This window comes from Meleagris gallopavo, chromosome 4 (genome assembly GCF_000146605.3).
Source record: "Meleagris gallopavo isolate NT-WF06-2002-E0010 breed Aviagen turkey brand Nicholas breeding stock chromosome 4, Turkey_5.1, whole genome shotgun sequence".
NCBI lineage: Eukaryota > Metazoa > Chordata > Aves > Galliformes > Phasianidae > Meleagris > Meleagris gallopavo.
Genome location: NC_015014.2, coordinates 28,041,734 through 28,068,001, shown reverse-complemented (window position 1 = coordinate 28,068,001; position 26,268 = coordinate 28,041,734). Strand labels below are relative to the sequence as shown.

At 43.4% G+C, this 26,268-nt stretch overlaps 1 protein-coding gene across 1 annotated transcript; it reads left to right on the top strand.

Moving 5' to 3' along the window:
• The first annotated feature begins 6 nt into the window (after window positions 1-6).
• On the top strand, window positions 7-24,652 carry LOC109367261 (rho guanine nucleotide exchange factor 38-like). Its single transcript, XM_019614674.2, has 4 exons — window positions 7-8,395; window positions 17,225-17,412; window positions 19,941-20,064; window positions 24,374-24,652. Exons 1-4 carry the CDS (start codon window positions 8,218-8,220, stop codon window positions 24,523-24,525), a joined length of 642 nt encoding a protein of 213 aa, XP_019470219.1. The 5' UTR covers window positions 7-8,217; the 3' UTR covers window positions 24,526-24,652.
• The last annotated feature ends 1,616 nt before the right edge of the window (window positions 24,653-26,268 follow it).

The window sequence follows — 26,268 nt, the reverse complement described above, 5'->3', positions numbered from 1 at the left end:
GCGGCCCCTGCCGGCAGGCCCGGCCTGGCCTGGCAGACAGGGTGCTGCTGCGACAGGGTCCGTTCTCCTCCTGCCGCAACGACGCGGACGGACAGCAGCAATACGTACCGCCACGCTGTGCCTGAGGGGAGGCGCGGCGCTGAGCCCCGAGAGGCACAAGATGGCGGTTTGCCCCGAGGTAGCGGTTGTCGCCGGGCCCAAACTCTGGCTGTGGGGTCCGTGAGATGGCTGCTTGCTCCCAGCCTTGGGAGAACGGGACAGAAGGGAGGAAATAGGGGTATGGAAGGAGTGGTGCCATGGCAGGTTTGTCAGCAGAGGTGTGACGATTGCCATCCTGCTCGCATCCTGGCAATAAAGCGTTCCCTTCTCAGCACACGGCTCCCACACCTGCGCCAGGGTAGCTGGGCTACTGGCACTGATTCCCACAGATAGATAATGCTTGTTATATTGAACTTTGCTGACACATAAATTAGGTTATCATCTGTATTCTCTTTGTAGTGGTTTTGTATTCCTCTATGGACAATGTTCGTGCAGCATTGGTGGCTTTGAATTCTGGTCTCTTTCCCTTCATCCTCAAGGAGGGTTACAGATGGATTTTATCCATGGATACAGGTTGCTTCTCATTCTCTGCTTTTCAAACATTTCTGAAAAGGGACTGCATGCATTTCACTGGTGGAAAAGCAGGCAGAACAATTAGTGTTATTGTTGTCACTCTTCAATCTCAAGCCAGTTGTCTTTGGTGGTCAATATCAATTTTGGATTTTAACCCTAATCTGAATTATGCTGGAAGATTTGTGCAGGATAACTGCATATTTCCCTGGCACATGGTAAAATACCATTACATGGTATTTTAAATATTATTAGGGTGCATCAGGTCCCTCAGTTGGGAAGGCCTCATGGTGGCTCACAGAGAGCAAAGGGGCAGTGCTCAACTCTGCTCTATGGGGACAGAGATGGGGCCTGAAGGAACAGCATGTAGCTGTGTGATGTGAGGGTCAGGGTGCTAGGAAAAGGTTCCTCAACAGAGGGTAGTGGGCATGGCATAGACTCCCCAGGACAGTGGGCACGGCCCCAAGCTGCAGGAGTTCAAGGAGCATTTGGACTATGCTTCCAGCTATAGGGTTTGGGGTTTTGGGTGGTCCTCTGTGGAGCCAGGAGTTGGATTCAGTGATCCTGTTTGGTCCCTTCCAAGTCAGGATATTCTTCTATGATTCATCTTATGTGTGGTGATAGGTAGATTTTTCATGATAGCAAGGGCTCTGGATAAAAAGCTGTGATCTCCTTTCCTCTCTCTCTTTTCCTTTTTTTTTTTTCTTTTTTTTTCTTCCCCTTTTGTATGTGTGTATGCCATTGTTTGCTAAATTTGTCACAACAGGCTTATCTTCAGGAGAGTAGAAAGGGTCTAGGAGTAGACCAATTACCTATATCCACAGAAGCTGCTAAATAGTTGGTGTTTTGTCAGAGGTGGCATCTTTCCCCAGTTCACCAAATGCCAGATTTTCCAGGGTAACCTTCTGTCTTGGACACTTGGGGGTTGAAATTTATCATATAAGGTGTCTGTTTGAAGTTCTTTGTGTTTTGAGTGTGTAAGGAGGTGAGTCATCCATTTTTCATGTGGGGGGAAAAAAAAACAAAACAAAAAACACAACAGAAGAGAATCTTCTCTATTATAAAAAAAAAAATAAATCTGTTCTGCATTTTCTTTGAGTTGGCCTGCTGCTGAAACAGACAACGTAACAAACAGACATATGCCATGTGCCCACTCCCCTGCTTGGGTCTGGCAAATGTGGGGTTTGTTTATGAAAGTTCAGAGCCTTTGAAAAATTGTTTACTGAGTGCACATGCAGTATTTTTACAACGTTGGCAGTTGGGTGTAGTATTGTTCTAGGAGGAACCCAACATATTTATCTCTCCATACAAGCTGGGAAGTAAAATACACAGTTGTGGTCAAGAGTTGCTGTAAGATGCATGAATTCCGAGTGCAGAGTTCTCCTTTGTCCTGTGAAGTCTCATCTGAACACTTGGAATTTATGAAATATAAATGACTTTCTATTCAGGCTCTTTTTAGGTGAATAAAAAGATGCCATCCTGTTACTTTGCAATGGTGAATGATATGGTAGAAAAACACATGCAAGCCCTGTTAACACTGCCAGAGCAGAGGCCTTACTGTTTTAATACTCCAATGTATCAAAAATTCTTCTAAAACTACAGAAATAATGATGATAAAGCCTGAAATAAATTTGATACTGTTTCTCAGTATTATGCATTACATGACACAGAACATGACAGAAGTATGTACAGTATTCCTAAAGTCAGATTCAGGCAATAATGAAGCTTTCTTACTTAATATTATTGAATCTTTGGAACAAATTCATGTTTTGATTTCATATTTAGATGATGCAAATTCTCTAAAATTACTAAAGCTTTTACAGGCAAGGTTTTTGGTTTTTTTTTCACTTCTTTTTGTTCCCAAGCATTTTACATCCAAATCCTTGATAGGATTCGGCCAGCAAAAGGTACGTATAGGACTGATCCCATTCACTGACCTTGAAACAGGTCCCACTGAAAGTCGATGAAAATATTGCTATTTATTTCAACGGAGTTAGAAGCAGGTCCATAAGACTTAAGTAGGGTTTACATGGTACTTAGGTTTTATGCTTGCCCTCTGCACAGGGGTGAATCTCATTCCACAAGAATGCCACTGGTGTATAGCAAAAACTCAGCAGCAGTATAATCACCTAAGCCTGAAGGACATCCTTCCTTTAACAGTTTGTACTTGGCACTGTACATTTACTTTTTTTCATATATATGCATTATGTATATGTTTTGTTGGTGAAAATGCCCTACAAATTAAGTGCAGAAAATAATTTTTTGTGTTATAAATAAATAATGATTAAAAGAACAATTTCCCTTCCTCCCAAATGAAAACGGTTTTCATCTTTTCAACTAATAAGGCTTTGCAGACTGTCATTAGTACCACAATGTGCTATTTCAGCGCGTTAGCTCTTGACTGGTGATTACATCATTATCATTAACTTTGCTGTAGCATAACTTCTATCTCTACTGCTTATCAAACCATTAATTGGAAGGAATCAATTCCTGTCAGCCTTTTGCTTTGCTGCTCCCCACTGCAAAAGGGCAGTGCTCATGGGCAGCTGTCCCCCTTTCCAGCCTTCCTGGTGAGCACGTACCTGCTTGCCCTTGCTGCTCCCATGTTGGGGCAGCACTGTTGCTCCCTAGTTCAGGTTGCATCAAGTGAGGCCAGCTGGAGCAGGTTAAAGACAGCTATGTTAGGCTGCTTTTTCACTGAAGCAGGTTAAGGAGTGTGAGCTCCTCTACCTACTTGCAGACCTTTTCAGTGACAGACTCGAGCAAGAAGAGTAAGACAAGCTCTTGGAGTCAGTAACCTCTCTCAATGGCACAGCTGGATTTGGGAGAGGATGTCAGTGCATAGCCTAGTCACACAAGCATTTGTGCTCTACATGCTGACAAATACCTGATGGCAGCAAAAGTCTACATCATCTAATTATAAGGAACAAATTGTCTATTTTGGTAACTAGAAGAGATTTTATTAGGTTACATTATGTTCCTAGTCTTCTAGAGACTAGACTTCCAGAGAAAGTCTTTTCAATGCACCCTTTCCCTCTCAATTTTCAAATTGTCAGACATAGAATTCTCAAAGGATTCCTTAAAAAATATTTTACCTTTGGTAATTCCTACACTCTCTTTTTTACATTAAAACACAATAATGAAGATTCAACCTCCTGTACTTTTATCTGCCTCTCTCATTTGCATGTCTTTTCCTCGTTAGCTTTGATATCACAGTGCCATCTACTTGATGGACGTAGTCAGATTATTTCCCTTAGCAAACTGTCACACAGCTGTAACCCTGCAGAAATCCAACGTCTGCTCAGTTTGATCACCAATTCTCCTCCACCCCTCCAAGCCCGCACCTTGGAAAGCTGGCCTGGCTCCATGCATGTTTTCTGAGCTAATAAAATGCTCTAGTGGAACAATGACAGATCCAACAGCACACTAAGAGCAGTTCAAGCCCTGGTGACCCCTCTCCTTCCTGACAGGTGTTTTGTTTTAAAGCCGGGTCCTTCTCTGTACACATAGAGCACTTCAGCCCTTTGGACATGTAAACTGGGGCAGCAGCTTTGTTGGGAATCAGAAGGCTTCATGGTAGTCAAAGGAGCTTGGTTGCAGAGCCTGGTAGATTGAGCTGTTCCCTCTTAAAAACATCCACAGCATGTTCTGAGCCCTGGAGCTGTATGCTTTATTAATTTCTCCAACAAATATTTAGAGAAGAAACACTAGAGACGGCTAAAAGAAACGATCACTGTGTGCTCGCTTCCAAAGACCTGTTTCTCTACTGGAATCACCAGTCTGGCAAGATCAGCAGTCAGAGGCAAGGTGACATTGCCACACAAAATTACTTCTCACCTACAAGACAGGCTTTTTTCTTGGTCTACACTATGGAAAGGTTTTTGAAGTTTTTTTTTTTTCCTATGTATATTTCAAAGTAGTTTTGATTCATTCATTCATTTGAAAGATGAATGCGTAGTAGACTTCAGTTTTACCTATCCTTAAGTCTTCCATTTTTATTGCTTTTATCCTCATCTGTCAGTCTTTTCTTATCTTACAATTACAGCCCCAGACAGATAGGGTGAACATCCTCACAGCTTCCCAGAGCTCAGAGTCCTTGGTGGGCCTTTCACGTGAGTGCTCTTATCACCTCAACGTTTTGTCTCTCAAAAGATATCTTTGCTCTGACTCATGCATACAAGCAGAGCGAGAAGAGGTACAGGCTTGCTTTTATCTGCACCCAGGTGTGTGTGTGGAGACTGGGGGCTAATAGAGACATCTGAGCCCGTTGCTGTCACCTCCCACCCGTGGAGGGGGTGGAACAGCTCTCTGTAGCATTTCCTTGTACCATGCTGATCCTCTGCTACCCACTAGGTGTAATCGCTTTACTGTGCAGAGAAGAGAGCTAATTCCGAGGATGTAGGGAAGCAAGGATGAGGAGCACCTGTGGACTCATCATTAAACATACTGATTAATCTACCGTTAATTGTAGCAATGGTTCTCAAGCAGGGCCCAGAAGGGAATGTGGGCACGCCATTTCCCATCCTGAAAGATTTCTAATGTTGGCATTGAGCTAAATTTGTTTGCTGCAATTTCACGCTGGCTGGTGGGGGCATGGTGCAGTGCATTAGGAGGCTGTCTTTTTATTGGATGGCCATTGCGCTGAGCAAACCTGAGGTGTTGCCTGGTGTCACTGCCACAGGGCTGCAGCTGCAGTGCTTCCTTCCACTGGTAGGGAACAGCATGCTAATCAGCCCAGAGCAGCACATTGAGTATGGGCTCTGGGATACCAAGCTATAAAGAAATATTCCATAACAGCTGTGAGGAACTACAACAAAACAAACAACTTCTTAATGGCCATCAGTCTTGATGGCGTTCCTGGTTCATTTATAGCTCAGGATGAAGATAAAGGTTAACATTGATCGTACAACAATAACCCCTTATGTGCAACTACTACAGTTGCTTGGGAACACAAAGCCAATATTTTCCATGTTGACACCAGCACCTGTTCTGTCTTGTGAGTGGAGAGGTTCCATGTAAATATCCCGTATGTGAATGCTAACATCCTCTGGCTTCCAGTTTGCTTAGGAGAATTAAATAATCCAGGGGTCAAAGAGATATTTGCAATGATTGTAAAATGAGCATTTTGTCCACACAGATGCCAGATATTTCTTGTCTTAGAGTTTAGTAACTTTGATGCAGCTCAGCCATCAGTTGCTACCACGGCCAGAAGGGAACAGGAGCTGTTCACTCATTGAGAGCTGGTTGCTAGTGCTATCTGAGTTCTTCATGTGCAGTTCTGGTAGTGCTTTCTCAACTGTTTTATTATAGTCCAGGTGAAGTACAGCAAACAGTAGTAAGAATCTATAGGGATTACATCTGGTTGCCTCTATATTAAACCTCATGTGGAACATGACTTCAGACATGCTATTTTCAGTGTTTTCCATGCTAAGTGGCACAGAGGAGATGTTTTGAGGCTTCAGAAGGGACTCTGCATTTCCAGACTGTGTTGTACACTAGCTTTGGGCTCCCTGCTGCCCCAGAAATGCTGCTGTTGCCTGGACTCAGACCACTACAAGCTCAAAGGCAGGAGCAAACCACAGCTGGCTTTCCCTGCAGCCACTTCCTTGCTGAATGAACACAAACCTTGTCAGACTGCGAGAGAGTGGTGGAGGAAGAGGAAGACACCTCTTGCATGTGGGTAGATTGCTGTCGTAATAAACACCTGAACAAACCATTATATCTTGGCTGGAACTCTTCATGTGTGGCAAAGAGCCTGCAAAGCTCAGAATTTAATAAAAGTTGTTCCTCCACCTCCACCCAGCCAAAGTATATTCCCCAGTTTTCCCTAAGGCAATCTTAATTTAAATAAATATAATAAAATCTCATAGAGATGATGAGATCTGTGCTTTCAGAAAAATGCAGCATGGTAAAATCCTTGAAAGGGTGAATAACTTCTCTGGACAGTGCCAGCTTAAGCAACTACGTGTAAGCAACTGCTCACATGTACCCGTGTCTCTCCCTGCTGCAACTGCTGGCAAAGCTGTGTGATGAACTAAGCGGGAGAGCAGATTCAGACGGAAAATGGCCCAGGGGGAAGGCAGGGGGCTTTCAGCCAGATCACCTCCTCCATCCAGCTCAGATGCTCAGCTTGCACCCTGCCACCAATAATGGGAACAGGATTGCGGGGGGGGGAAGGGGACACAAAGGGTGGTGACCGTTTAAACCAGTTTTGCCACCCTTGCTGAATGTCAAGCCATTGCTTGGATAAAAAGAAAACAAACAAAACTCAGGAAATCCCCAATGTAAGGAAATAGGGCAGCCAATTTCCCTCAACTCCCACTCTAATCTGTTTATTCCTTGCTGTGATGCTTGTCCCTGCTCCCTGGGTACCCTTCTCGCCCTCACCGCTGTGCCTCATTAGGAACTGTTGTGGTCTGTCTTACAACACACATGGGTTTCTTGGGGAATAGCAAAGGGGAGAGGAGATGCAACACATGGGCTGCCTGCGTACTGTGTGCCTCCTCTGTGCCAGCACGAGCTCTTCTTGGTATCCTCTGCTTTAGTCATTTGCTAGGTTGTGTGCAGACCGGACACTTTGTGCAGCACTGGCACTGCACCATAATTTGGCATAGAGAATTGCTTAATGGTTTCTTCATCTTTTCCTTACTCTGCAGGGTAGAAATGAGGGGCTTTGGTCAGGAGGCAGCGTCATAGTGGAGCAAGCTCTTTTTGGATAAACACAAGTTGGAGATGCATTATCATTGCTGCATTGTATCCCTATGCTCATCACTTTGTCTCGCAAAGTCCTTGGGGATGCAGCATGGCAACGTGGCAGCAGGGCAGCTATGACTCTCACCCACTGGGCGTGTGGCCGCCTCACGCAAGCAGGCTGCCCACAGGGCTCCTGATGCACTGATCCCTAAAAGCAATGGGGCTGCAGGGCCAGTGTCACCGCTGCGGCCATGATTGCTGCTGACGGCTGTTGGAGCTCTTGCCAGGATAAATCGAGTCCAAGCTGAGATGCCAGCAGCTCCTGCTGTTTTGACATGAGTTTGATTAGACCGGCATGACACGGCATCCACAGGCAGTGCCTGAGTGCCAGGGGCCATTGCTTGCAAATAGGATAATAAGTTCTCTCCCAGGGACTGAGCCAGGGGTACTGCGAGCAGCTGTTTTGCTGCCATCAGACCACAGCAAGTTGTCACAACAGCCGCTCCAGGTCCTCCACATGCCTCAGTGTCCCCTTGGTGTGCACAGGCCCTTCTCTGCTCCATGCCTGGGCTTCTACCAGTGTCCCTGTGCAAGAGGAACACAGCACTGTGTGGCATCAGAGTGGGTCGCACGCTGTTTCTGACCTCGCTGAGGGGTTATGACTGCCCTGCAACCAAAGGAGCTAAGGAGCGTCCCCTGAAGTAGGGAAAGGCAGTGGCTGCAGCTTGGGCTGGCTCTTAAACCGGCCCCGTAGGGCTCACACACACGCAGTACGTGAATGCAAACACCGCCTGGGGCGGCAGCTTCCCGGAGGTGGAGCCGCACCGGTACAGGTGGAAAGGCTGAGCCTTCCCCTGAGCAGTGAGCTGCCTGCCCAAGATCACCCCTCATCCCCTGCCCCACACCAGCCTGGCCATGGCGAGCACGGACGGCGTAGGGGGCCGGAGGAAGAATTTGGCCCTGCTGCGGCACAGGCTGTACATGGGGGAGAGGAGGAGGACGGAGCCCGTGTTTGAGAGCAGCGGGGCTGGGGAGCACGGTGCCTTGCGCAGGAGTCAGTCGGACAGGACGGAGTACGGCCAGAAGCTGCAAGGTACCCGGGAAGCATGCTGGGTGCTGCGTTGCCCGCGCTGGGTGGGAACACGGTGCCTCTGGGGTGCTGTCTGGCTCTGGAGACGGGCACGGCAGACTCTACCCAGGCACCTGTACTGCAGGACTGAGCGATTTTCCCTGCTCACCACTCACGTTTTCTAAATCCCATCGTGCACACAGCGCGTGAAATGTAACTGAGGTCAGTATGGAGGTTCTGGTGTGTTCCTGTGTAATGCATCTGCAGCAGGGGTCTTTCTCCTCTTCTTGACCAGAACACATCTGCAACACAGGCAGTGACTTGAAAAGGCCATGTCTCCATCCTGGCTGTCTTTTCTTATCGCACATAGTGGGCTGTACACTGACTGATCAGAAGCATCGAGGGCAGTTTTGTCTTTCAGTTGAAAATCCCAGCATCTCTAATGTGTTAATCTGTTGCTCAGATTGTATGAGCCTGAGATGAAATATATCCAAATGCATGCTTTGATGGATATGCTGGTTTGAATTATACCATTATAAAGAGCGTTTCTTTTCGAATAACCAAGTTGCGCCTGGGCCAGGAATTGCCAAATTATGTCAGTACTGGGCCTGTCAATTACAAATTAAATGCAACACCACAAATGGAAGAAAAAGGACGAAAGATGTGCATAGCTATTTCTGGGAGAGCTCTCAAACACAAGCTGATGGATTTCTGTGAATTTTCAGGGTCTTGAACTACAAGATCTCATCACAAATGCGGGGTTTGAGAATTATCACAATATAAACATTTATTACTAATAGTGATATAACTGCCTATGACAATCACTCTTGTGGCAGTAATCCTTTATGGGGAGGTAAAGTAGAAAAATACCTTAGGTTACTGTATTATGGTTTTGATGCATTTAATTAGGAAGCAATTTTCTTTCAGAGAGACAATAAAAGCAGAAAATAAAATAATAAACCAGAAAATAATAGGATTTATATGGGGGCTGCATATGCTGACAGCAACTGAGAGGTTCATTGATTACAGCGTTGCCTCCTCGTGACAACTAATCAATGGGAAGATGAAAGATGTTCAGTTAAGTCGGGCATGGCTCTGGCAGAGGTGCTTCGGGTGTGAGTGAGAATCAATGCGGCCAGGTGGCCGAGCTCCCGGCACACGTACACGTGTGTCACTGGAACAGCAGTTTTGCTTGTGCAGTGGGCTGCCCATGTCAGGTCTGGCTGTAGAGTGGGAACCAGCCAAATACACCAGCCCTTCCCCTCCCGCATGGTGCGCTCATTCCAGGACTCTCTCTTGTTAGAAGTCTGGAGCAAAGGAGGCAGGGAAGCCTTGGCTGGCATGACAGTGTGTGAGGTTATGCGGATGGCCACGGGCCAGCATGGTGGTAAATCCGGCTTTGCAGCTCCCACCTCCAGCTGAGGCTGCTGCGGCCAAGAATGGCAGAGTGCCCACCCAGTGCTGGCTTGCTGTGCATGCTTATGTCTGCACAAGAAAAATGCTGGTGGGTTACGAGGCACTTGCAGGCTTTGCATTCAATCAGAAGTTGGCTGTCCTCAGAGTAAAAGTACAAAGTGGGTAGGAATTCCTATGAAGGGTATTTATATTATTAGTAGAAAGACATGGAGCTGTGTGTAAAGGCCTGATCTGGATCTAACTGTGGTGATCCAGATGTGCCTGAATGTGATGAAGATCACAGGTCCCAGACCTGATCTGTTACCCACTAATGCCAATGAGATACTCCTTTTATGTTTTCCATTTTTTTTAATCAGTGCTTAAATACAATTAGTATTGAGGGAAGTGTTTTTATTTCTAGAATCATAGAACAATTTGAGTTGGAAGGGACCTTTAAGGGCCATGTGGTCCAACCCTCTGCAATGAACAGGGATACCTACAGCTCCATCAGGTGCTCAGAGCCCCTCCAGCCTGACCTTGACTGTCTCCAGGGATGGGGCAACCACCATCTTTCTGGGCAACCTGTGCCAGTGCCTCATCATTCTTAGTGTAAACCGCTTCTTCCTTATGTCCAGTCTAAATCTCCCCACTTTTAGCTTTAGTTTGAAACCATTTCCCTTTGTCCTGTCACAAAACTTTTCAGCTCTTCTACCTTGGTAAAAAAAGCAAACAGTTATGTTGGTGATGCAAACACTCTGTTGCGTATTGTCAGGTCTGGAGTCTCTGATGGCTCTGAAATGGTAAATGTTTTGCAAAAAGATTCAAGTGACAATAGTTTGTACTTGGATCTGGTCCTGCATGAATTGGAGACACATGTTTGGAAAGCTCCGTGTTCAGTTAACTCCCCATAGTTTCCTGTTAATGTGTTTTCTAACAGGTGGTCTGCAGAGCTGTAGCAGGCACTGCACAAACAAGGATGTGGAGGACAGGGAGTAAACTGTGCAGATGTGAATCTCGCATGAGTAGGACAGGTTTCCAGTGAGAAGCAGGGTCCTGCCAGAGCCTGCAGGACCCTGCTAATGAAAATCAACCCAGGTTGAGCATGAGGAGTTAGATATCTTTGCACCCCAGTGGACTTCCTGCAAATTTTGTTCTTTTATATGGAATCAAACTGCTTTCTAAAAGAGGGTGGGGAAAGGGATCTACCAGCCAGATACCCATGGCAATCAAAGTGGCTTGCTCTGTAAGTCTACAAACATAAGAACAATAATAGCATTGTCAAAGTGCAAACTTTTGCAAGTGTTTTTCATTTCAAAATGAAGGATTCGTTAAAAAATGCAAGTAACCATTTTCAGGTTGATTATTATCCTAGATACATCTATTCAGTACCTTAACACGTGTGAATGCCTCCCCTTTTTCCTCCTGTTGATAAAGGAAGCAAGGTGCAAAGTAACCATTATATTCTCCAAGAGCTTGACTAACCTGAATGCACCCATTTCAGCTCATCCTGTGAGATAACCAAGTGCCACCAGCTCCATTTTAGATAAGGGGAAGCAAGGTGTTGCTTTCAAATGGCAGGTTGGTGAGACAGCCATGCAGCCACCTAGAGCTCAGCTGGGATGAGTCCAGACACACCTTGATCGAACTCTTCTTGGCACTCCATCAGCTGGAAGCGAGCATCACTTTCCTAAAGAGGGAAGAAGGGGGTTAAGGAAGATAAATTCACTAGGACTTGAGACAGATATAATATGGAGGGTCATTTTAAGAACTTAGGTCCAGCTTCTATGATATTTCTACAGCTCTATGTTCGCTATTTCCTGTAGTGCAGGATTTTCTCCTGCAAATATGCTCTTTCTACTATCCTTAAGTGGCACAAAATAATATTTAGCAGCTGTTTTCAGAAGTATTACCATAGCTGTTCAGCTGGTAGGTGCTGGTCTCCTACAGCTGAAAATCCATCAGTAGCAGATGGAAAAGTAACAATATCAGTATCTATGTATTGCATTAATGCTGAGATCAATCGTGAATTAACCTACAGCTGTCATCATCCTGGTGCAGTACCTATATGCATAGATGTACCTATTGGCATATACATGTTTGCAGAATCAGGGCAGACTGTGGTAGATGACTAACGGGGATAGACACCATCAGCCAGAAAGGACAGAATAGTAAACAGAGGTTTCAAACATAGTTCACTTCTGCTAAGGTTTCTTGTTCATTTGTTTGTTAATAAGCACATGAAAAACTTGTGCTTGGTATGAAAAACAAGCTATAGAAAGAGCTGAGTTCCCGGAAAGAGCTGGAGATGAACATTCACAGTGTTCACCAAGGTGGTATGTGCTTTAAAGATACTCCTTGCGTTACAGATCTATGACATACTAACTTCTTTCTAACTAGCTGGGAATGGGTCATCTGTGCTATCAAATGATTTGCACATGCACTAATTTCAGTGCATCAGTATTAGGTACACTGATGCAAATCATTCAGCTATCACAACATATTGCCTCAGTTCTGCTAGCCGAACCCTAGATTTTGCTTTTTGCCTGTGTCTGATGTAGTTCTGAGAAATAACTGACACCGCAAATGAAGCCAAAACCCACAAAATCATAACAATTCCTGGACAGCTGCCACCCCTTGGTATCCTAGAAGGACCCTCATTCCATCCTGTCCTGCCCGACCACAGCTTGCCACTCCTTCCCACCAGGCACCTGATGACCTGGCCTCTGCATCTCCTGCCAGCAGCAGAGATCCTCCATGTCCCTCCCCAGTTCCTTGTTTGCTTTGTTCTGTACTTACTGATTAACTTTCTGTGTGCTAAAATGCAGATGATTTCCTGTTGCAAAATGTATTGATCTTTGGAGCATCTGGTTTGCTGAATGAAGTACAGAAAGGAGGAGAAGTCCGGATTATTTCCTGATGTGTAGGAGATGGCTTGATGAAAATATGCCCCCATGTGCAAATTTGAACTCGGAGGATCTAATTCTGTTAACTTTTACTGTAATAAGCCTGGAGGTATTTCTTGACCTTACTGCAGTGACAGCCGGACTGGGAAGTGATCTCATCTTCTCAGACCAGAATCCATTTTGTGCTGCTGTGTTTGCACAGCACTTAGCACAGTAAAGTCCTGCTGTGTGCTTCAGGTCTGGAGGTGCACGTGTCCCCAGTGGGAGCAGTTCAGAGATGCAGTCCTTCCTTGGTTCTCCCATTATTAATATACTGTGGCTCAGTGCCACAGGAGCGGTGTATTTTTATCAGTGTATGACGCTCTGGGAAGGTTTGTTTGTAGGTACTGGTGCTAACAATGAGGGCATTCTTCTGTCACCTGATGATAAGCTTTCTTCCCTTCCCCTGTGGTCACATGGGATCTCTCTGTAGTCCTGTCAGCACATATATAATTAAAGCAAGCTGCTGTCAAGGAATTGAAGAAAGAACTTGAATATTGAATGTAAATATTTTCTGCACCTTATGGAACAAGACATGATCAAAGATGGAATGACCTAATTGCACGTAAGTCTCTGGCTTTATGAGCAAACCTGTTGCCCTGGAAGCCTGCTGCAAGGTCATACTAGTCCCACAGTATTCTCCTCCAAGTTCCATCATTGGGCATTTTGCACCTGTAACAGCCATGCAACAAACATGCCTCTGAGCAACAAACCTGTTCCTGAATAATGTTGCCAGCATATATGTGTGTGCAGGGAAAAGAATGGTATTTTCTACTATCCTTTCCTAATCCTTCTTTTATTTCCATGCCTAAACTGCACGTGTCTCACTTGCAAATCCAGCTGATAAAAGTGGTGTAGATTCCTGTGTACAGTCTCTGGGTTATCTGAGGGTACAGGCTATCTGAGGGCTTGCTTTCACAGAGAATAATTTTATCTAAGGTGGCGTGAGGTTCAAGTTTCACTTGTGAAAATACAGTAATGCTGTAATTTGTTTGCTGTTCCTTGATAACTTATGCCTCGTGCCAGGCAAAATTCTCTCACCTGCACCATGTGAGAGCTGGGCTTACTTTGGAGTCCTCCAAATGGCACCTGAGCAAGAAAAAGGTCACTTGCCCCCTTCATGCATTGATGTTGTACTTGTTGCTATATTCCGTGCCTCTACTTTCACTTCCAGATGAAAAGCTTTAGGTGTGGAGAAGCCTCTGTCCCGGCCCCCATGGCAAACTTAATATCCACCCTGAGCATTTCACCCAGGGGAATGAGGGCTGGACCAGACTTCTGGGAGCTGCTCTCTATAAGGCGGAAAGCCTGGGAAATTTGCAAGCATCTGTCTTATAAACCAGCCCTGACTGCTTCTGCAGTCTGTCCATGTGCCTAAGAGATGCTGTATTTGTGCACTGCTGGTCTCCCAGCTTTGCTGGATTATCTCCAGCCGAGGGATGATATTAGTCTTCACACTTGTAAGAAACTGCTTCTGCTATACACGCAGCTGCTTTGTCTGTGGCATTGCACACCGAGCTTCTCTTGTCCTATGAGTAGAGCTGTGCACTTTCATGGCTCAAAACCAAAGTCATAAGCTCCCTCACCAATGCAAAATCTTCCAGAAAGGCAGCTCATGCAGATAACTGGCCATGCAAAGTAACAATTGCAAATGCTGCCTTCCACTTTACATTTTTATATCTACTAAAAGTACCAATTACCTTGGCGTATGTCTTAAGAAATACTTGTGTAATAAACCATTCAAGAGAGACCATTTTTTTCTTTTACACCTGTCATTTCCAGGGATGAATGAGCTGAATTCTTACTATAATTGTTAATTCTCAGCAATGTCTCTTCCTGCCAATCCTCTCTCTGAGCTGTTCCAGGACTGGTACACATTACCAGGTAGAAACAAGTCTGCCTGTATTCCAAATGTTCACTTGCTGTTTGTGTATTCAATAAACTTTCACTTACTCTGCAAGGATTTCAGCAGGCTACTAATGTTCTTAAACTGGTCAAAAGCAATCAGCTGAACATAAAATCACAGGTTTTGGCTGTAATTATCATTTCAGTATCTTACTCTTGCATTCTACAGAGACAGACACGTCTAAAATGAAAACGTGAATGTGTTGAGTGAAAATGAAAAATTATATTACTAGTGAAAAAAAGGGCACTTTTAGTAAAAAACATGTTTTCTGTAAGGAAACAGCATCTACCTGCTATTTCTCACTGTTATTTCTTCGTGTTGAGAATAGTTTTTATTTTCTGGCATTATTACCTATCATGAAATAAGGATAATAGATGAGCCCTGACATAATTCCTGAATCAAATTTGATCACGGTGACCTAATGGCATAAAATGAAAAAAAATCCAGCCTCTCTAGGGATTGTGATTTTGAGCCCGAGGTGTGATACAGTGCCTTTGTTTTGTTCCTGTAATGCCATCCCTGCCACCATATAAAAGATGGAGAAGTTCTTCTACAGAGCATCTCGTGTTCACCTTCAGGTTCCATCTGATACCATAGTGGTACTGCATCTAAGACAAAACATTTCTAAGACCTTCCTCCTGAAGTCTCACGTTCAGTCTTACACATACAAACTATTTCACACCTGATTTCAAGAGGAATGTTGGTTTTGGTGCAAGACTGGAACTAAATTCGATTGTGTGGTTCCTTGCAAATTTGTAATTGTGGTTACTACCTGCCGTGTTAGCACATAAGCAGCAGGCAGGGAGATCTCATTCCACAACCCTAGCAGACAATGGCTCAGAGGGAGCCATTGAGAAGTACTAGAATATCTTTCTGTTCTCCACACTGAAGTGAGGACTGAGTCCATTTCTTTCAGCACATTGCACCTTTGGGGGTGAATACCCATGCAAGACATACACTCACAAGCAGGAATTCTCCATGGGAGAATTCAGCTTAAAATTCTTCCAAGGTCCAAGGCCTCGAAGAGGGAGACATCCTGCTTTTTTTTTCTGTTCCATTCCATTGTCTGTGTACAAACACTAGGACAAAATCTTTATGATTGTGTTATAAAGAGATGTAAATACTAAGACTCAATGGTAGAAAGAAGATTTGCTTTAGAGAAGGGAAGTACATTGAAACAGAAAATAGAAAAAAAAAAAATAGGAAAAGAGCTCACCCCAGCTTTGTTCAGGCTCCTTGTCCTCCCTGTTGAAAACTACCAGGACAGAAGCAGAGGTGCAGTCCCCAGTGCAGCTATTTAAATCAAACTGTGGTCACATCAGTTTGACTAGAAGGATTAGTAACAAAAACATCCTTTCTGAATATCAGCTGTCAGCATCATTGTAGAAGGGCCTCAGGCTGATGATGCATTACATTTGTAAGATTTTACAACTCTTGGTGGAAGACAGCTCCAGGTCCTCCCTCCAGAAGGTTGCCTGGCTTTCTCACAAGTCCAACTCCAGGTTATCATCTGCAGCGTTGACCTGCATAATGTGAATGAGCTGGGCTCCATCTGATGCTCACTTTAGTGCTCATGACCTCGCCCTCAACAATCAATTCAAACAACAGCAATCTATTCAGTATTGGTTATCAGCCAGCAAGGCATCAGATCCTGCTTGCTTGTGGCTCATTCTACAGTACGCTTCCTACAGGGAGCTGACATCAAGGCATAACAGCCTGATCCTCAGCAGAGATTCCTGTCCTTTGCCGCTGAGAGAGAAAATCCAATGCTGTCAAGCCACGACCTGGGTAATGCAGAGATGAGCACAGTAATGATCCCTCTGTCTTTGCTGGTACTCTGCACCATCTTGTGGCTGGCAGGAAAACACCAGAATACCCTCTGAAACTTTCCACTTTTTCCCCCGGTCTTTTCCCTAAAGGAAAATACAGACTGTCAGTGTACACTGACAAAATTCTGTGCCCTTTGTGTAGCTACCGTGAGTGCCTGCAGGTTGCCTTCAGAACCAGCCGAAGGGAAAGCCATCATTACAGATAAGTAGGCTGTGTGCAGATCCTGTAGCATACATAAATTACCTGTCTGTAGAAGATTCCCATGCATTTCCATGTATTTGGAACAAATACAGGTTAGGTTTTAAATGTGGAAAAGTAGATAAGAATCTCATGGCCCCAGTGATCTCTGTTGTCACAAGAAGTGTTTGTTATTGATCACTGAAGGTTTTCCCATACTCTCCTGTAATTCCTTTGCCTTCTTAACTCTTTTAGCAGAATTACAGATTTCATCATCATCCGTACCTGCAGACCCATGAACAGACCTCCGTAATACATCGTATAGAACAATGGCTATTCCAGTGAAATTTACAACAAACACAGTCTTTTCCTTCCACAGAAAGGTTCTCATCCTTCACCAAAACTTAATAGACTTCAGCCTGAGACTATGGTTTTAGAGGGTATCAGTTGTATTTGGATTTCAGTGTGATGCAGGACTGTGTTCAGTAGGGAAGGCACTGAGAGCACCTGGGGTCTTTGTGTTTCAAGCAGTAGAGGAAGCATGGCCGGGACAATGAAATGATGATGTTCCTTACAGACCTCCCTCAATACTCTTTTAAACAGAAAAAATGGCCCCACAGTCAGGATCCACATCCTCTGCCACCTTGCCACGGGAGGATGAGGAAACTACCAAATGCATGATGGCCAGGAGGGTAAAAATCATTGCAGAGCTCATGCAGACAGAGAGGGACTATATCAACGACCTGGATCTCTGCATCAAGGAAGTGATTCAGCCTCTGAGAAACAAGCAGGTAAGTGCCAAGGGTGGAGGACCTGGGCGTGACGTCAAGATCCGAATTCACCTACGCTCTGTTTGCAGATAATCTTAAGGCAAGCACAGATGGCAACTTGAAGGGTGGCATGGTGCCTGATGCAGGTCCAGAGCTGGCTTTCCAGAAGGCAGATGTGCCAGGACTGTAGTGAGGAGAGTGGGAAGTCAGATACACTTCTGATCCTTGGCATTGCAAGTGCGTAAAACCTTTGCGTTGAGGTGCTTGCTCATAGGGCAGCTTAGATGCTATATGCCTGCTCCCAGGCTTAGGCTGCAATGGCAGCTTCCCCTATCCATTTTGCTGTGCACGTAACCGCTGGCACATGCCCCAGCAGACCTTTACTGGCACCTCTAAAAGCAGTAAAAAACAATAAGAAGAAATATTTTCCATGGCAACAGCCTGGAATGGCATTAATCTTCCCATCAGAATAAAGTTCCATCTTAAAAATTACTTCAACCGGCTTCTCTGACAACTGTGGTGGAGAGACACCATGCATGACAGACAGCCCAGTGAGCGCCTTGGAAATTTGCATTCCTCACAGAAAAGCTAAAATTGAGGAAGGAAGGCTCATAAGCTATCTTACAGGCAAAAGATCTTATTAGGCCAATGATACTTAGTTTCCTTTTCAGCAGGGACTTCAAAGAGCACCTTTTCCTCAACAATATTTCAATTTCTAAAAAAACGGTGCAGTCTCAAGCTGGGAGTGGAAGAGCTTGTCCAGAGAAAGACTTAAATTCATGGGGCTTGCAACATAGCGTTCACAGAAGATGCACAAATGATATCTGCTGCTAATACAGTGTAGAAGTGATTTTAAACAGACCGTAAGCCTGTGTTCTGTATCTGTGATTCCAACAACTGGTCACAGAATAGGAGTATTGGAGATGAACATGCTGCCTTCTCAGGGAACTGTGGCCACTGAAATCCATGTTGTTTAAAATCCTGCAGGACCATCCTGTTGTTTCCTAAAACTGTCAGAATTTGTTCCAAACCATTTACGGAAGAGCTGGCATCTGCTGGTTTAACTTTAAGCAGTTCTTGACTCCTTTCTCCTCTCAGTTGTTCATCTGCTTTGGAGTAGTCTCTGCTGGCTCCCAACCAGTACCCCGTGAGGGCACTCTGTGCTCGAACTCACTGAGATTTTTAATAAACATGCTATATTCTCTTCTGCTCTTGTCCAACCAACTGAAAACATATGTTTTGATTCTGTCCTTTGTCACCGTGTTACCATGTGTGTCTAGTCATGACATAGTTCCAAAAGCAATGTAGGTATTGTGCTGGAGTGGAGGTCAGAAGTCCAGTGACAGATGAATACAAACAAAACGTAGAGATTGTAACTATCTTAATGTAATAACCTCTGCAATTTTTGAAAGGCTTTCAAAATATTGTATGAAGTCAACTTCTCAGATAAACTACCATATTTGAAAGTTTGTGATGTGTTTAGAGAAGAATAACATTTAGAAAATTGACCTAGGAATGGATCTGTTTCATATTTCTAAATGGATAAAAAAAGTTTTAGCCCTATAATAATTATTAAAAAATTCACTATGGTAGAACTGAAAGTATATTGCTGATTCGGTTACAGCAGCATGCGATGTGATCCTCCCAGCATCTGGAGAGCTGCTAGGCATGTAAGCAGTTCTGTTTCTAATGGAGAGGGATATTCAGTGGGAACAGATATGGATGTCAAAATCAGTCTTGTTTTTGTTCTCAGTATTAACACATCACCACTGGCTATCCCCAGTTGTCCCTGAATATTAACTATCACACAGATGCACAAGGGAGTATGTTGTATGAAAAACATGTGTCCTGAACATTTTTTGTTTAATATGAGTAAGGGACACAATATGACAATATGACAATATGGCGGAGACAAATTTTTTGCTGATGTAAATTGAACCAGTTCACTGGAGTTAGTGCTGTGCTCCTGGTCTCTGCCTTTGATTATATTAATACTCAGAATTTTAAAGTGTTAGTTTTAGTGGAAATTGTATGACCTTGATTGAACTCTTCAGATTTACAAGACAACTAACTTAAAATGGTACCATCATTTGAAAGTCTTCGTACCTCATGACTGGCACTACAGCACCAAGGTCCCAGTTCATGTAGCAGCCTCCATGAACAACAGGAAAACAAGGAATCAAATCCCCTGCCAACTATTCTTCTCAGTGGGAAAATCAACATTTTAAAGCCAGCTAAATGACTTTTCTTCATTCAGATAATAATATTATTTCCTCCCTAGCTAAACACTTTCAGATTAGGAAACAGTAGTTCAAAATAGCATTAAAATCACTTGATAAAAGCTCTTTGTTATCTGTGTCAACACAATTCTACTGATCTGAAAACTGTATGCATCCCGAAAGTCACAAGGAGGATGCTTATATTACATTTTGCAGAAATTATGCTTTCTGGAATGCTGAACACGAAGGCCTTATCTAGAGAAAGTCTGTAAAATACAATGTCCTTCTTTATCCTTCCTCAGTAGCTGCTTAATATTTGTATTCCATTAGATTGCTCGCTTTGATGTGGATGGCTTGTTTAGCAACATCGAATCGGTCCATCAGATATCAGCCAAGCTGCTGTCACTGCTAGAAGAAGCCACAACAGATGTGGAACCACCCATGCAAGTAATCGGTATGTTTACTATCCTCTTGAGTTCTACAAAGCCATGTGAAAGAATAAACATAACACTCTCCTGTCCTATACCTTCTTCAGACTAAATCAGCACCACTCTCAGAGAGTAATGTGCTACAAGCTGTCCACAGTAATACAGGAAAAAGGAGATGTGAAACCTGTACAGTGGCTCTGCTGTGCTCATGTCAGGCTTGATCATGGTGCTTGCTCCTCTGGATGTTGAGGGGAAGGAGAAAGGGAGAGAGTAAGCTTATCATGAATGAAAACTGCAACACTGAGTTATGCTATGGTAACATCATTTTCATCTAGTTCAGTATTACCTACCTAACTGCTTATGCTTAAACCAACTTTTCTATTGCATGTTCATACCTGTACCATTTGAGAAATGCATTAAGATCAGTTGGAATATTAAAAATGTCACCAAAAAAAACCCTACCCAAACATCATAAACATATTTACTTACTTTAATTATAAACATATTATTAATGTAAAATGCGATTAACAGAGACATGGTCAGTAAAAGAAAGAAAGCAGTAATCAATATGGAGCTTCTGTGAATCTGTGTAGGAATGCCTGTAGGAATCATGAGTATTTTTAGTAAATAGATTTCCCCTGGATATATCGCAGCAATCATACATTCAGTAGCTCAGGCCATAAATGTTATGGCTGGGATCTATTTACTATTCTGGCACAGGTGGAGAGATTTAAGAAGTTTCCATTCATCAGTTCTTCTGTAATTGCTTATTCAGTGCAGAAGTGGCAGGTGATCCAGCTTAAGAAATCAAGTGAGAAATCGTAATTTGCTTGAGTGCAAAGTTACCCAGTTTAGTTTAAAAAACTTTCAGCTATGATTCAGAGGTCAAAGGGGTTATTTTTTCACTACACTGACCATGTACCACAGGTTACTTGTTATATAAAGAACCATCTTCTTGAAATATAACAGGGTAAAAAATTGTCAGTTGCCCTTTGGCGAGGGAACACAACATTAAAACTTGGGAAAAAATATTAATCCTAGCATGTCTCAATCTGGTTTGCCAAGGCAACAGCTTAACGTAGTTTGATGAAACTGTGTTGTTTGGCAGTATTTCAATAAAAGTGCATCATGATGAGTCATACCCTTAATAAGCAATGTTCTATTCTAGCAGGAAGTGGCTTTCTCAACAGCAGGGAGAATCATTCTTTCAGTTTGTTGCCATATCCAGAAGTAAGGACAAATAATTTAAACAGTTTAATACTGTGTATTTCTCCAGAGTCAGACAAAGGACCATTAAAATGTATAGGATTTTGGAACAGAAAGTTGGCTAGATTATGGCAGGGAAAAAGATGGAACATAAGATGAGAGCAATTCTTCTAAAGACTGAGTCTAAAGCAGGGAGAATAATTGCATCATTGTAAACAATAAGTTACTAAGTTTGTCACCTTCAAAAATAGAGCAGATTATAGTTGTGTCTTCAGAATCCTCCCTCATATTCATTGTAAAAGTTGTTAAAGCCAGTTTACAGAAAAAGCAGGATGAGAAACTGTTTAGCACACCCATTGTGTTTGTGGTATTTAAACATCTTCCATTGACACATCTTCCTTTGGAAGGAAGCCCAGTGATGGTGAGGCTGAGGAGAACTGCTGTTTCACGAGTTAGAAACCAAAATTATGTAGTTACTTGTATTGATGTCTAATTTTAGTCTCCACATCTTAGGCTATACTTACATTGACAAGTTGTAGTGCCCATAGATTCAGACTCGTATAACAGAACAGTTGGTGCTGAGGACCTGGTATATACAAATTTCAAGAGGTCTTATTTCAGATTAACTTTAGCCTATTTCTACAGATCGAGAGGTACACTTTATACTGTGCCCTAAGAGTATATCTTCTGGTAATTAACACCTCAAAAGGATCCAGTCTATGTATCTGTTAACTGTTTCTCCACACAGCCAAGTCATGGGAGATGAGGCACAGTGAGAGACTGGCTTTAAAAGCCCCCTCCTAATCTGCGCTAAAATGCTAATGTAACTTTGGTGATTGGTAGCTTTGGTTTAGCTTCTGAAGCTAAAAGCAGTAGAAGACAAATGATCTTTCTAGATCTCCCTTGTGTTTTTTCTCCTCTGTATCTGGTTGCTGTACACAGAGGAATATGAAGACTTAGTAATTTTACTCTGCCTTTAAATATTGGGCCCTTTCTTCCTCCGTCTCCCACTGCTGTTCACACAGGAAGCATCACTGAAAGCTGTAAGGAGAAAGTGTTGCTGCCACTGAAGCCTTCCTCCTAGGGTTGCCTCTTTGAGACTGTCTGACCACCATGCTCAAGAAGAGGCAGATCAGGCAGATGTGGATCTGTCAGAATGCTCAAAATACTCATTATTTATAAACCTGTGCTCAAATATGATGCATTTTTAGTCCATAAAGCAAGTTACCACAGTGATATGCTCAGTGCTCAACTGACTCAATCTATACATCCCAGAACCAAGAAGAAATTTAGGCTTAAGGACCCCAACTGCTTTTAAAAGATCCCATCCATGAAATTAGTACACAATTTCTCTCATTATTTTATCATAAATGAAAGTATCTATCATTATGGCACAATACACCAATGAATTCTCATCTTTTCCATTCTGGAGGAGAGAATGACTATCTCCAGGCTCCAGTATATGCTGAAGGGAAGCCTAAGTGTACAGTTTGCATTTTTTTGCTGCAGAAAATATAATCTCTCTTAAGAGCTCCATGTACTATGGGCTGTGCTAAGCACTCTGCTTAAAGTTAATGATAAGTGTGAGAGTTTAGCATCTCTGCCAAGGGCACAGGATCAGGAGAAAGCTTGTTATGGTTTCCCCTTACACTGTTGGCTAAATAAGGCCCTGTGTAGAGTTTGCAGGGAAGTCAGGATGCAGTGTGTGTTGTCAGCCATCAGCATTACCATTTAGCACAAGATAGAGAGAAAAACAGAGATGACAGCACCCAAAGAAGATGCAGCTTTAGGATGCAGATGCTTTTCTGACTGTGGTCTTACAGTAACTAAAATGAACTTCTGTGTTCTTAACTCGGTTGTTGTTGTTCTCTTGTTCGCACCTTGAAACCAACATGCATTAGACAGCCCAGTTAACCTTCTCTGCTAGGGAAGAAACCCAGAGCTGTGTTACTGTGGTAACTGAATCATTTTTCACTCTAAGACAGAGCAGTTCAATGAAATGTATTATGAAACAGCCGACTTCGGTCAGGATGAAAGAGGCAGGATGCCTGACAGCTTTGTGCTCACTCTGTGAATGAATAGAGCTCCCAATTAACGTGGTTCTCAGCTTTTAACTTTAATAATCATGGCTATAACTCAACAGGAGTGTTTATAAAACATCTGACTGGTTGCCACGTAGATGTAATTTTTCTGTAAATGCCTGCCTGAGACAGTAGTTTTTACAATCGCTATTGTTTATTATGTGCATTTCCAAGGATGCTGATCAGGATGCTGCTACATTAGGGTGTGAGAACCTAATGAATATCTCAGCAGAAGAGATGAAGCGTGCTTTCTCTGCCTGGATAATATTTCTTACATACACAGAAAGCAGCACAGGAGTTATAAGCTGAAAGAAACAGGCACCAAACTTATATGAGAAATGGGTGCAGGACTACTTCAGTGCCTCTAAAATTCCCAACTGTTTTTCAGGAAAAACAATGCAACAGAGGATCAGAAATGTAAATACTTTCCCCTTTCATTCTGTACAGAAATGCCTGCAATCCACAGTGGTTTTAATTCATTAGAGGAAAAGGTGAAGGTTGTTCTCTGTCATGTGAGGAAGATTCCCCGCTCTAGGCCTTAACAACTGCCATTTCAGGATGCTGCAAAACAGATAAACATGAAATGGCTAATGGGAGATGGAGTCATTATTCCTGTTATAACCCATTTAAGTTCATATCCAGACGAAAAAAAAAAGTCAAAAGGAAAATGAATATCCTTACACTTGTTTCTCCTGCCAGCCCACAGTCATTCCTTAGCAGCAGAGCTCTCCTGTTTGGTTCTCACTGCAGGAGTGTTAAGGTGGGGCAGTGAAGTAGGGGATTGTATATGCAGGGGTGCAGAGATTCTGTCCCTGTTCTCTGGGGAATTTTTGTGCATTAACACTGGTATAATGGTGCCTGGCTGTGACAAAGATGAGCAGCTGAGAAATGCATGTAATAAATAATGCACATAAACACACAAGATCATTTCTAAGGGAAGTAAAGTGGAAAGCAGCCTTTTTAGCTCACGGCTAATGTGGTGGAATAATAAAACTCCTTCTGAGATGCTGTTGTCTGGCTTGACATGCTTTGTTTTTCTCTTTAACAGGGGAAGTGTTCTTGCAGATTAAAGGCCCACTAGAAGACACATATAAAATCTATTGCTATCGCCACGATGATGCACATACCATGCTGGAATCCTATGAAAAGGATGAAGAACTGAAGCAGCATTTAAGACACTGTGTACAGTCCTTAAAGTAAGATCTTTTCAAATGATGATTTCCGTCCATAGTCAGTTGCCTGGCAGGGAACATTTTAAATGGATGCAGATGAAAGGTCCCCTGTAAATCCAGAGTTTTATGAGGCTTGCTGGAAGCTCTGGCTTATGCTGCTTTCATGAAAAGATGACAAGCCAGGGGCCATGATTAGATTTCTTTCTCTCTAAGATGGCCAAAAATAGCACAAGAAAGGTTTCTCTTCCCTTAGCTTCAGTGCCCCATACCGGCAGAAGAAATGCTGCATCATATAATGGGCTGCTGGGAACACCTTGCCCAGCTCCTAGGAAACGCACTGGCCCCATTTTCAGTGATTCTATTGCCTGGATTAAAATGGCACGCAGTGGAGCTATTCACACATACTGGTGTTTCTGGACCCCCACTGTAAGGCCCCAGAGATCTGCAGCTATGCTTGACACCTCACGATGAGGGTATTTGAAAGTGGCCTATGTTGAAACAAGCTGTCAGGTCCCACCAGTGGAATTTCCTTCATGCCATTGCCTTCAGCACCAGCCCCTGGGGGAAACGTACTGGGGATGCAGCAGAAAAATGGCTCTGTCTTTCCTCCAGCGTGGCTTCCTCCTGCATGCTGAGAACCAGCTCGCTTTCTCTATGAGGAGCGCATCTCTTCACTTGCGAGCTCCCTTATTCCCTCACTTTCTCAAAAATCTTGCACAGAGCTGTCAGGAGGGAGCATACCCCAGTCCTTCAGACCATAGGTCTCCCTCCAGCTCCAGAAAAGGCTGGTGCTGTGCACTTCCACAAGAAATGCAAAGCTATCACAAATAATTAATAGAGTGTACATCAGCAACAGATAGTTCAGTTATACCCTAGCTAGTGATCAGTCAGCAGAGATGTGTTAGGAGATGGAAAGTATAGCTGAGTGAAATCTGGGAATAGTAGCAGAAGAAAACATGAACAAAATTAAAAGATAAATGTTTACTTTAAAGACAGGTTATACAGAAAATAAGACTTTGTGCACCATGGCCAGGTAGTAAATACATAACCAAATATATGTTCAGAGTACTGAGGCTTCAGTCACTTTGAAAGCTGAAAGAAATAGATTTTCATATAAACTCTGGCTTTCAGGCTAGGGGATGGCCAGGTATCTCCCCTAAGGGGGTGTTTCAGTTGCTGACTCCTACAGTATTCTTTTCTGGCTAATCAAGAAAAGTTGTCCCTGTCATTCACTCATTCCTTCTGCTGAGGCAAGAGGATATGGGAGGAGATAAACATAAAAGACAGCATCCGTGTATGTGCTGGGGTGGATGCTGCCACTTGAATTCCAGAGGCAGTAGGAGAGGCTTCTGTTCCATCATCGCGGGTGGGATTTGTGAAGAGAAAGGATATTTTATGCTGAACCATTACAGCCTTTGGTAGCAGGAAGCAATGAATCTTCCCCAAAATGAAGCCTCATTTTGTCTTGTACTTTTCTGATTGGCTTTTAAAGAGGAACCAAGGAAAAATGCCATTTCATGTATACTATGTTGCACTTTTCTCCCAGTGGCTAGAAATAGCAGCCAGTTCAAATATTAAGACTTGAAAGTGCACACTCAAATGCACAGTTGTGGTCACCTAAACCTTTTATTCTGATGAGAGAGTACTTGTCCTAGGAAGAAAATTAGGTACGAATTTTACCAAATAAGTTACAGACTGTTTTATATTGTAAGATGTAATATATGGGGGCCAGTGACTATTGTTCTTGAGAACTGTTTACTTCTTACATCTT

What these genes read in the sequence shown, in the direction of transcription:
- LOC109367261 (XM_019614674.2), top strand. Translation starts at nt 8,218, where the DNA reads ATGGCGAGCACGGACGGCGTAGGGGGCCGGAGGAAGAATTTGGCCCTG. An exon ending in GTACGGCCAGAAGCTGCAAG is followed by an intron (nt 8,396 to 17,224) that starts GTACCCGGGAAG and finishes TCTTTTAAACAG; the next exon opens with AAAAAATGGCCCCACAGTCA. An exon ending in ACCACCCATGCAAGTAATCG is followed by an intron (nt 20,065 to 24,373) that starts GTATGTTTACTA and finishes TCTCTTTAACAG; the next exon opens with GGGAAGTGTTCTTGCAGATT.